At 28.0% G+C, this 12801-nt stretch overlaps 1 protein-coding gene and 1 long non-coding RNA gene across 2 annotated transcripts; both read left to right on the forward strand.

The window, feature by feature from the left end:
* Positions 1-1172: 1172 nt before the first annotated feature.
* Positions 1173-4485, forward strand: LOC113382901 (poly(ADP-ribose) glycohydrolase-like). Its single transcript, XM_026621150.1, has 10 exons — positions 1173-1613; positions 1984-2145; positions 2262-2515; positions 2593-2681; positions 2753-2918; positions 3045-3175; positions 3263-3450; positions 3527-3764; positions 3843-3940; positions 4006-4485. Exons 1-10 carry the CDS (start codon positions 1383-1385, stop codon positions 4432-4434), a joined length of 1986 nt encoding a protein of 661 aa, XP_026476935.1. The 5' UTR covers positions 1173-1382; the 3' UTR covers positions 4435-4485.
* Positions 4486-5798: 1313 nt separating this feature from the next.
* LOC113383294 lies at positions 5799-10714 on the forward strand. Its single transcript, XR_003367731.1, has 3 exons — positions 5799-6030; positions 9393-9462; positions 10442-10714. It is a non-coding gene; the product is annotated as an uncharacterized LOC113383294 (long non-coding RNA).
* Positions 10715-12801: the final 2087 nt, after the last annotated feature.

Consider the following 12801-nt stretch of genomic DNA (forward strand, 5'->3'; position numbering starts at 1 on the left):
AAACAAGAACAGTCATACAGATATTCGAAATGTTGGTAGGCTTTTTAAACGTAACTTTATTTTTCTTCTTAATAAATGGATGGATGCCTGTGAATAAAGAAATATATATATATATATATATATGTATGTATATATATATATATATATGTATGTATATATATATATATATATATATATATATATATATATATATATATATATATATATATTGGATTTTTCTAGTGCCAAATCGTGAAGCAAATAATGTTCTCTTCTGAACTATTTTGGTATAATACTTGTACAGTTACATTTAAGAAATTGTATATACTTTTAGTTATGATTTAGATAATATATATGTATATATATATATATATATATATGTATGTATGTATGTATGTATATATAATATGAATGTATAGTACAACAGCAAGTCTGGTGCCAATATAAGTAATCTTTATTCAAGAACATTATAATTAATTGCAATAGTAAAATGGCATCATTTAAGTGAAATTCTTTGTTTCAGTATTATTGATCCTGAATTTGTATCTATAGTATGTGATTGTGTTAAAATTTGTATTTATCATAATACCATTCTTGAATTTGCCATAATTTAATGATATTAAAGAGTATATTTTATATACAACAATGATGTGTGGTTAAAGATAATCTTGCCAATTTTTCCATAGAAAAATTATATAATTGTATTAAAAATATAATTTAATAAAGAAACAGTATAATTTTGTTGTTTTATGTGATAATATCATCATAAAATTTGAGATAAACATACTAATAATTTATTTGATAAGATAAAAAATTATATGTATATATTAATAAATAAATATATATATATATATATATATATATAGGCATATATATATATATATAGGCATATATAATATATGCCAAGCCTAAGTTTCGGCTTTCTATTTCTGGATTCTGCCTTTTTTATAGGTACTTAGGTCTTTTAGTTTTTCTGCAGTTACACTTGATTACGTAAAGGCTTGTGCTATCTTTGCATTATTTTAGAAATTACATAAAGCTTTTAAACTAATTACTCATATTCAAAAAAATTAACAAATACTATATCAAATATTTTTTGAATTATAACGGACACACATGTTCCAACTTCACTGCAGTGTTGTAATAAAGTTGGCAAAATGGCGATTTGACAGTTTCACAATTTGACATTTTAACATGGTTGTGCAAGGTTATAATTGTCATGGGTTATATTAATTTGAACGTGTTTACAATATTTAAAATATGTTATCAAGAAAATTTTGTATGCCTAAACGAAACAAATCTCTTATCTGTTATTAAGTATTGAATATGTGTTATACCATAATGTCCTGTACGCAATAACACGCACTACCTGTTAATTACAACAATAGCATTTGTGTTAAACAATGTCCAGTCAATATATTCCAATCGAGCAACTCCCATCGATGGGATGTCCCATCGAAGTTCTGCAGAATTGTACTTCAGAAAGTTTACCAATAGAAAATAAGCCAAATCATACTGTTCTTTACTCAGTGCCTATAAAAAGCAATGTTCCAGAACCCCATAATGGATTACAATTTTGGGACAAGCATCATGTTAAAATGCCCTTCTCGTCACAAAGTTTTTACACAATCGTGGTAAATATCTATGTTTGTTTGCTATTTTATAATTACGGTTAAGGTAAGTCAATCTTTTTTGAGTCTTCTTATAGCAGGAACATTGAGAACTGGTCTTACTAACTTATTTGAATGATTCTCAATTTCTGTGTTTAATACCTTTGTCTATGTAAGGTATTTGAAAGTCATCCTGAATTCTAAAAATGTAGACTTCCCAAAGTGCGTGTGTAGTATTTTTTAAAATCATTGTTTGAATTTTCTAAATATTTACAATATTGTACTTACTTGTACAATAGTGTACTTACTTGTACAGCTCATTGTCATAAATCTACATATTATAGAAATATGTAATAACATTTGGTTTTTGTCTAAAGTTTGTATGACTTTTAAGGTGGAAGGTGTTCCCATTTCAAAGTCTCGCTGGGAATTAATTAAACAGACACTTAGTAAAGAAATTACTTGTTGTGCAGAACTGGAGCAAGCTATATTAGCATATAATCCCAAATACAAAAATGTATGGAAATTCACATCTCTCCAAATTTTATTTGATGAGGTCAGTATATAATATTTTCTATGATAAACTAATTTTTAATTTATTCAACATTTTTATTGCACATTGCTTTAGTCTTTATATGATACAGTTCTTGGTAATTCAAAACTTTTTTATAGATTTTAGAAGAAGAAGAAACTAATTACTTTTTTCAACATACTCTACCTTCTATAGTTCAATTAGCTTTGAATTTACCAAAACTTGTAAGGTGCGGTTTGCCACATTTAAAACAGAATAAAAATTACTCCGTATCTCTAAGCCAGCAACAAATATCAAGTTTGTTAGCTAATGCATTTTTATGCACTTTTCCTCATCGCAATTCTAGCAAGAAAGAATCTGAATACAGTATGTTTCCTGATATAAATTTTAATAGGTACTTACAGCTTTATTTGTTCCAACTGAAGGCATGATTTAATAACTCATTGTATTTCATAAATACCTTTCTTTTAGATTATATGCAGCTGGCTCTAAAACAAATACACATGTAATTGAGAAATTAAAATGCATTTGTCATTATTTCAGAAGAATTTGTAGTGAAGGTCTGAAATTTTCTGTAACATCCTTAATTTATTTCAATATACTAATTAAACTTCCACTTTATATGACGTAGTACCAAAAAATGTAGTAACATTTACAAGGCAACATATCTCAGCTGCTGGTTTACCAATTTGGCATGAACGCAAAGAAAAAATTGGCGATATGATAATCCATGTAACAAGTGAAGGAACAATTGAAGATGACGGGCTTAATATGCTACAAGTAGATTTTGCCAATAAGTGAGCTAACAAACCTGAAAAATAGTTATATATAAATTTTCTATATTACATTAAGTAAAGTATTTATACAGTCTATACAGTTATAATATTAAAGTTTTTATTATATTAATTAAATATCTTTTCCAGATTCGTAGGTGGGGGAGTTTTAGGAAGTGGTTGTGTGCAGGAAGAAATCAGATTTGTAATTTCTCCTGAACTTATAATAAGCAGACTTTTTACTGAGCAATTGAAGCCTAATGAAGCACTTATAATAACAGGTAAAATATTATTTGCCTAAACCCAAATGCAAAGTTATAAATCTATTTACAAATGTTTAATAATTTTATTTATTTTTTTGCTTTCAGGTTGTGAGAGATTTAGTAAGTATAAAGGATATAGTAGAACTTTTTCTTGGGATGGTGATTACCAGGATAAAACAGCTTGTGATTTAAGCAGAAGACGTAAATGTACTATTGTTGCCATAGATGCGCTGCATTTCAGAAATAGTGCACATCAATATATGCCAAATTTAATTGAAAGAGAATTAAATAAAGTATGTCAATACATATTTGTAGTCTTCTATAATGTTTTTTATAAATTGAGAAATGTTGCATATACCTGAATTACAGGCATATGTAGGTTTTAGGCCTATTTATGGCACAAACTTAAATAAGCCACAACCAGTTGCAACTGGTAATTGGGGTTGTGGTGCATTTGGAGGTGATGCCACTTTAAAAGCACTTCTACAGATAATGGTAGCTCGAATAGTAAAAAGAAATTTTGCTTACTTTACTTTTGGAGATCAAAGATTATGCAAGACGTTATATCTAATGTGGCAATTTTTAAAAGACCATGAAGTTACTGTAGGTGAGATATTGTGATAATTATGTTTATGGGAACTGTTTTTAAAATTAGTTTTATATACAATTTTACTAATTCTTTTAGGAGAGCTTTGGAATTATCTTTGTGCTTTTCACACATCCAATAAAAATGCAGATGAATTGTATACATTCTTAATGGGAGTCCACAAAGAGCATAAAGATGTTAGTGAAATAAATAATTCTACTTCATATAAGAAAGATAAAAATAATGCATTATATATTCACAGGAGAAAGGTTATTCATATGAAGCAATTAAAAATTCTGGAGAGAATATAATAAAATTAGAAAATGAAGTAATTTCTTATAAAAAGCATTCTTTCTTTAGTGACAATGAAGTAGTGAATCAGGAAATCAAGGATGCAATTTCATATGAAATTAGTAATAACACTATTGATAAAACATATGAATTGAATGCAAAAGGAAAACGTCCTCTGGAATTTTCGTTATTAGAGAGTTTACAGGAATTAGAAAAATGTGCCCAAAGCAACAAAAATTTTGACAATGCTTCACATAAAAAAGTAAAAAGCACCATATGTATGCAAAACACAAATCTTAACTTGACAAATGACCTAAGTTTTGAAGTAGCTATTGATAAACATCAAAAACAATGCCAAGAACAAAAAATTTCTGATTTCTTTTTAAAAAAAGATAAATAATTCAGAACAAAAAACCTATACATCCTTCGGTCTTCATTAAATCGTCAGTAAATATACTCCTGAAAGTAGCTTTTTTAATTACATTTCTCAATAATTTAAAATATAAGTCATTTGTCGAAAATACAATTAGTTCAAATTATACAATTTGCAATAGTTTCTCACATTATAATGCTATGCAGCAACTTGTCATATATATAAATCACAAATAAATTTGAATGTTATTTTTTATTGATAAAATTGAACAAATGATTAACGACTAAACATTTTGTATTTCAATCACGTTTGTTTATATTCTACAATCTTTATATTTATATAAATGTTAATTTTCTTTTATAAATTTATGGAATAAGGTTTATCAATATTTATTATGGTTTTAGATGTCAATTTAAGTCAATAAATGTACAATTTTTGTTTTCATTTCTTTTTTTTTAATACCTTTAACTGTATATGGAGAAGTTTATATGTTTATATGTTTATATGCAGAAACACCTATTGATAAAATCGATTCGAAACAATCTGTTCACATCTTGCAAAGACTATGAAAGACAAATAAGGAAGCTGAAATATCTGAACAAGAATTTTATAATTATGTACAAAGCGGTATTAATGTTTAAATACTTGTTTTAGTTATTATACCTATTTATTGTATGATCTTTAAAAGATTTTTTTATGAACTGTAAAATTTTTATACAACTTAATGTTAGATACTAGAGCTACATTTAGATTTAAATCGTAACTCGAAGTAATTAAATTAATCTATTAATATTGTTAAGATCATTGGAATCATTATAAACATATGATATTAATCATAAAATAACAATTTAAACTTAGATAAAACAAGTGCCTAATTTTTGAGATGATACAAATGCACATATAATTTTAGTTATAAACTTTTTATTATATAATTTGTAATTTATTATTATATAAATATGTATAATGGCTGCAATTAAAAAATGTGTGTATCACGAGTGTTATATTACTAATAAACATTCAAAATTGTTATATGATGTATTTATTTTTAACTTAAATCAAATGCCATCTCGTACAATAGCAAAAAGGTTTTACTTCAATTGTGTGAACCTTACGAGCACTCTTTTTTATATTTTTTGCAACTTGTTTAATATAAATAAAATATTGAAATCTGTACAATATTGAATAATACTTATTATATTTGCAATGCGTTACAAATTTGAATTAAAGTTAGTGTTTCGAATTATATTTTATAACAATTTGTATCTATATTTAGTCAAAATTCAAATTTAAAATTGGCGCTTTCTGTGGCGCTACTGTTCATTGATCGAAAAGTCTGAAGTTGCACATATTTATATGCATCCATAGCGATCTGTCAGAACTTATTAATGGCGTTTGAGTTCTTTCTCTTTTGGGACTACATTGGAAGCACATGGCCAAAAAGTAAAATCTCTTCAAGAAGTGAGTACTTTAGTTAGTTAGTTGTGCAAGAAAAATTAGCATTTGGTCATTTCCAAAGTTACATATGGTTTGTGCAAACTTGATGCAAGTTGTCGACGCGTGTAGAAATGGAAAAATGGAGCCCCCTTAGCAGTCCCGAGCAGCTAATCGAGTGACATTTAAAAGGTATAATAATAGGCATTTAGTGTACATTTTTATTATATTCTACCAGATAATTTCCATTGTTGATTTTTCCAAATTGTTGTCCTTATTAACAATGAGTTTTATCGGTTTGTGCTGACTTTTGCTTGTGATTTAAGAGCTATTTATTTTGACGTATCGATTTCCAATTCAGATCTTTTTTTTATTTTGGTTTCTACAGTCTGCAGCAATATAACAATATAACCTTCTACTAGTTTCAACAGTCAACAACAATATAACCTATAAGTTAAAAGTGAGGGTATTGAAAATAAAAATAAAAAAGAAAAAGTAAAGGAAATTGAATTAAATTAAAATTTGCACTTTCTGTGCAAAACAGAATACATTATATTGTGGATGGTAGATCCCTGAACCATTTTGCCTTCAGGTTCTTAAGTTTTTCGGCTGTTTGCATTTAGGGATTGACATATGCGTCCAATATGTCTTGAAAAATTAAGCTTCTGTTTTTAATGATTTCTATTACGAATTTTTAGGTCCCTCTGGATCAAACCATTGAGCGCTGCACATCATTCTTAGTATTTTGTTTTGAGCTCTCTGAATTATAAGAATATTGCTGTTGCTGGCACTGCCCTATAGCTCTATCCCATGTATCGATATTGCAATTATGATCAAGGAGCTTATTTTGTAATGAGAATTTGGATTTTTTTCTTATGAGCCAGTTCAGTTCCTTCAGTTTTAAATCAATCTATTCCTTTTTTCATTATTATGTGCATTTCCCAATTTAGTTTACTATCTATATGCATTATTATATTCACTTTATATTATGATTTCTACAAAAACAAAAAAAGTCTACTTATTTTTTGACTTCTCGTCACAAGAAAAAACCTAGTATTAAGTGGTGCGTTGATGATTTGATATCATCTGGTTTTATGTTCTATTTTTCTAGCAATAATTCTATTCCCGCCAGATACTTTTGAAGTAGTTAATTTAAATCTTCTCGAGCTGGAATTACACATGCCCCTCAATAGTATAGAAATCTATATATATAAAAGAGGATCGCTTTATGTGCTAACACTTATAACTCACGAACGGCTGAACCGATTTAAATGAAAATTGGCAGGGAGGTAGTTTAGAGCCAGGAGAAGGACTTAGGATACTTTTTATCCCGATTTTCAGTTTAATTGATAGTATATTTATATATATATAAAAAAATACTAGCTAGCTCGGCCACGCGTTGCTGTGGCTCAGTAATTGGTGGCAGAGAGGTAGTTTAGAGCCCGTTTTTCATTCTAATTCAGAATTAATTATTTATAAACTATCCATGTAGTTTATTCAATCTATGATACTATATATATATATATATATATAAGGTGAAGTGAAGTTTAATAATAATGCAGCGACCAAGACTATATATATATATATATATATATATATATATATATATATATATATATATATATATATATATATATATATATATATATATATAAGGTGAAGTGAAGTTTAATAATAATGCCGCGACCAAGACTGAAAAAGAGCATTACTTACATTTACATGTACATTTTGTCGAATAACTTATTCCCAGTTATAATTTCCCAGAATTTATCAAAGAATGGTTAGTAATATATGAAGGTACGGGGTTAAAAGTTTCACGACCAAAGTGTCAAAATCCAGTAAAGCTGAAGCATTGTTTAACAACATTATTTTAAAGTGAAGGGAGAAAGATGTATAACCAGCTATAACCTTGATTCCTATGACTTTGATATTGGGAGATAAACGGTTATCTTTGAAAATCTATAGTAAAAGTATTTTCTTCTGTTGGTAGCTTTTTAGCATTAGTTAAAAATGTAATTATTTTGTAAAATACCTTTAAAATTAAAATAAGACATTAAACCTGTTTGCCATCTGGCCGTTCCAAGTTACCCCGCCTATAGGGTAAAAAGGTCTAGATAACAAATTTTTGAAAGGCAGCAAAAAAAAGCACATTTTTAAAATGACGAAGTCTGTAGTTTTACTGAACGTAGTCAGCTAATTGTTCGTTTGAAATGTGTCATTTGTTGTGATGAAGTTGGTTTCATTTTCATAATAAAATTTATATTTGCTCAAACTCAAATTGGACCTTTAAGCCTTACCCTGCTCTACGTATATACTTTTTATTAAATTTAATTTAATTCAAGGTATGTTACTTGAAACTTTTCAAAAAGCAGGTCAAAGCAGATATATCTAATTTATTTTCTATCTCTCCTCGCAGAATTTTGAAAAATTTGTATAAGCTCAGTAGTATTATTTACAATTATACACAAAAACCAGAATCCAAAAGAATCTGAAAAGCTTAAAACGTAATCAATAAGTCGAAATACCAAAAAAATACTTGGATTGGATTATACCATGATTTCTATAGAAAGTGTATAAAACTTCCAGTTTGATTGAATTGACAAAACATAGACAAACTAATGGGGTTTATTGTTTTTATAATACCTCATTGTATATAGCATTCAAACAACACATCCTTATACACTTATAGTATTAATATTTTTGATTCTCTAGAAATTGTTTAGAATATACCTTACTTAGCAAAACAACGTTTGCCGGGTCAGCTAGTATAGTATAAATAGAGAACTTATATTTAGTTTAACTTTTCATAGCATTAAGGGTTTTGGAAAATGTACATCTATATTTACTTCGTACTATTTATCTACAAAGCATTTTAGTTAGCATCTGAAACATTTTAAGACAATATTTAGACTATTTACATTTTTAGAATAAGTATTTTCAATATTTTTATGCATTTATATTTTCGGGCTATTTATAACATTTTCAGACAATTTACAGCATGTTCTGACAATTTTTCATTATTTTCAAACTATTTTTTAATTATTTTCAAACTATTTAATTATTTTCAAGCTATTTTTTTCAATATATTTTTTGTTTTCTAAACTATTTTTTGTTTTCAAACTATTTTTAATTTCAGTTAACTTACTATCTTTTTAAATAGTTTTTAAACAATTTCTAACAAATTACAAGATTTTCAGATTAAATATTTACAATATTTTTATGCATTTATATTTTCGGGCCATTTACAATATTTTCAGACAACTTACAACCCTTTCACAGTTTAAAACATTTTCAGATTATTCAAAGCATGTTCTGTCTATTTTTAAATATTTTCAAACTATTTTTCATTTATTTCTAAACTATTTTTTAATTATTTTCAGTTAACTTACTATCTTATCAAATGATTTTTAAACATTTTCTGACAATTCACTACCTTATTAAATAATTTTGAAACAATTTCAGACAACTTACATTATTTTCAAACAATATGAAACATTTTCAGAGAATTCACAATTTTTTCTGATATTTTTTAAACAATTTCATATTATTTACAGGGCGCAAACGTTACATCGGAGCATGAATAGCAAGGTGGACCCTTTGCCAGACGAGCACCTGATTATTCTGGTGAGTTGTACTTGTGCAAATTATATAACGCGTTCGGATTTACGATTCCATTTTGTGTTTAACAGTGTCGTTGCGTGTAACGTCAAAAGTGACATTTAAGTAATTGTGCACGGTTCATTTCGGATTAGTGAACTTACTTTCTATTAGATTCAGTTGCTAATATATTAAGTCAATTATTTACACTATATCGCAAAGTCTTACGGCAAAATACAGCTTACAAATAGTTCAATTTTTTGATTATTCACTTACTCATTTGAGTTTACTTATTTAGATATTAAATTTATTTATTTATGCATATAATATTTTTTACTTGTTGTTTATTTTTTATTTTTATTACTTACCCATTCAATAATTTAGGAACTTTCTGTGGTTCCAAAAATTTTTGCATATCACGTTTCAAAAGTTTCTGAAAGTTTTGGCAAACCTTAGAAAAATTAGATGCGTATGTGTTTTGTTTGTGGATACAATTTTTCTTCCTATATGAAAAAAATTGTACTTTTTGAGAGATCGACACTTTCGATTTTATTTTTGATTTCAAAGTTTTGAGTTTTCTATAAAATACGAATAATGAAAGTGACATTATTTAAAATAATCTATTTGAAAATTTTTAATATTCACTTGGATATTTTATGTTATGGGAAGTTCTAGCAATTTGCCTTAAGGCACGACGTCATGAACCACTAGCTTGTCTCTGAAATTTATCCATTCTTTGTTTCAATTCTTTTGTTTTTTTATATACTTTCCATATCAATTATTTATTTATTTTTATTATTTATTTAGTTTATTGTTGTCAATTTTGCGATTTTTCATATAAATTATTTTTTTGATCATTTATCTATTTATTTTTACTTCTATATATTTTTAATTTTAATTAAAAATAAAATAATAAAATTGGAATAAATTTTAATTTTATTGATAATTGTCTAATCGGATCAATTGAAATTTTTTGCGCACGATGTCATTTTTGCGCCGTGTCAAGTGGCTCCGCCGGCGACTTGCTTGGTCCACGCGGTTGTCAACTCGTTCATTTGTGTGATGGGCAGCAACGCAGGAGGACCTCCAGGACAAAGGGAGAGGACCCAGGGAAGTACCCAATAGTAATAAGTGTGTTATGAAAACGAGTAAAATTAAACAAATCATTGTCGGGTTCTCATTCATTCATTCGCATTTGTATCTATTGTATTTTAATTTTGTGCAATTTCTTTTAACAATTGGTCACATTGACAGTAGATTGTGAACGGCATACGTAGTTTGGCGCGATCGTATCTATTTGACAAATACAACCTCTTGCTATATAATCAATTTTTTAAGTACTGCTTTGTTAGCATATTATGTAATGTCATGATTCAGATAATTATTTGCATGCTAATATAGTAGTTTGGGGTAGTAGAAAGTTATGTAGGTAGCATTCGTAGTTCTAGTTTTGACTGACACACTAACACAATAATCCACTATTAAACAAGAAAGTAATAAACTGAATCATTCGACATTATGTATTACTTAATCATATAATCATTAAACTATTGTCAATTATAAACAACTGCTGCCGTTTGCAATCAATATAGCATTGCGCCAATTTATTATTATTCTGATATGCATAAGTTCTTACATTGACGCATTAACTTTTTTTTATCACTTTTAGGGCGTTACAAAAATTTGTCCATGATACAAAAATCAAGGAAAAAGTGTGGGCACTAAATGTTATCAATCCATGAAATAGTTTGAATCTGGGATTTATATATTTAATTTTAACCTGCAGATAACTTTACCTGCTTCAGTGTTATTTATCAAACATTTTAAAAAATGTATTCTAATCTCTTGTTTTTTTTTTTGTTCCAGAATAAATTATCCGCTACTGAATCAACATTCCTCATCGCTTTTAATCCATCAAACAGTAAGAACTTATCAAGTATCTATCAAGCAGTCTGTATCCTTTATCAAACATTTTAAAAGACGTGTTCTAATCTTTCGTTTTTTTTTTCCAGATTCAATTATCCACTTCTGAATCAACAGCCCTCATCGCCTTTAATGCATCAAACAGTAAGAACTTATCAAGTATCTATCAAGCAGTCTGTATCCTTTATCAAACATTTTAAAAGACGTGTTCTAATTTTTTGTTTTTTTTATTTCAGATTCAATTATCCACTTATGAATCACCAGCCCTCATCACCTTTAATGAATCAAACAGTAAGAACTTATCAAGTATCTAGCAGACAGTCTGTATCCTTTATCAAACATTTTGAAAGAGGTGTTCTAATTTTTTGTTTTTTTTATTTCAGATTCAATTATCCACTTCTGAATCAACAGCCCTCATCGCCTTTAATGCATCAAACAGTAAGAACTTATCAACTATCTATCAGGCAGTCTGTATCCTTTATCAAACATTTTAAAAGACGTGTTCTAATTTTTTGTTTTTTTTATTTCAGATTCAATTATCCACTTATGAATCAACAGCCCTCATCACCTTTAATGAATCAAACAGTAAGAACTTATCAAGTATCTAGCAGGCAGTCTGTATCCTTTATCAAACATTTTAAAAGAGGTGTTCTAATTTTTTGTTTTTTTTATTTCAGATTCAATTATACACTTATCAATCAACAGCCCTCATCGCCTTTAATGCATCAAACAGTAAGAACTTATCAACTATCTATCAGGCAGTCTGTATCCTTTATCAAACATTTTCAAAGACGTGTTCTAATCTTTTTTTTTTTTTTTATTTCAGATTCAATTCTCCTGCACCACTGAACCACCAGTCCTCATCGCCTTCAATCCATCAAACAGTAAGCACATATCAAGTATCTATCAGACAGGCAGTATGTATCCTTTATCAAACATTTTCAAAGACGTGTTCTAATCTTTTTTTTTTTTTGTTTATTTCAGATTCAATTCTCCTGCACCACTGAACCACCAGTCCTCATCGCCTTCAATCCATCAAACAGTAAGCACATATCAAGTATCTATCAGACAGGCAGTATGTATCCTTTATCAAACATTTTCAAAGACGTGTTCTAATCTTTTTTTTTTTTGTTTATTTCAGATTCAATTCTCCTGCACCACTGAACCACCAGTCCTCATCGCCTTCAATCCATCAAACAGTAAGCACATATCAAGTATCTATCAGACAGGCAGTATGTATCCTTTATCAAACATTTTCAAAGACGTGTTCTAATCTTTTTTTTTTTTTGTTTATTTCAGATTCAATTCTCCTGCACCACTGAACCACCAGTCCTCATCGCCTTCAATCCATCAAACAGTAAGCACATATCAAGTATCTATCAGACAGGCAGTATGTATCCTTTATCAAACATTTTCAAAGACGTGTTCTAATCTTTTTTTTTT

The sequence above is a fragment of the Ctenocephalides felis genome, unplaced genomic scaffold (assembly GCF_003426905.1).
Source record: "Ctenocephalides felis isolate EL2017-DRISC unplaced genomic scaffold, ASM342690v1 CF-g0.4_SCAFFOLD_03570, whole genome shotgun sequence".
Lineage (NCBI taxonomy): Eukaryota > Metazoa > Arthropoda > Insecta > Siphonaptera > Pulicidae > Ctenocephalides > Ctenocephalides felis.

Bases quoted from the DNA above. Each gene is read 5' to 3' on its own strand.
- LOC113382901 (XM_026621150.1), top strand. From the start codon at position 1,383: ATGTCCAGTCAATATATTCCAATCGAGCAACTCCCATCGATGGGATGT. The intron at 1,614-1,983 runs GTAAATATCTAT...ATGACTTTTAAG, and splicing joins AAAGTTTTTACACAATCGTG to GTGGAAGGTGTTCCCATTTC. The intron at 3,451-3,526 runs GTATGTCAATAC...CCTGAATTACAG, and splicing joins TTGAAAGAGAATTAAATAAA to GCATATGTAGGTTTTAGGCC.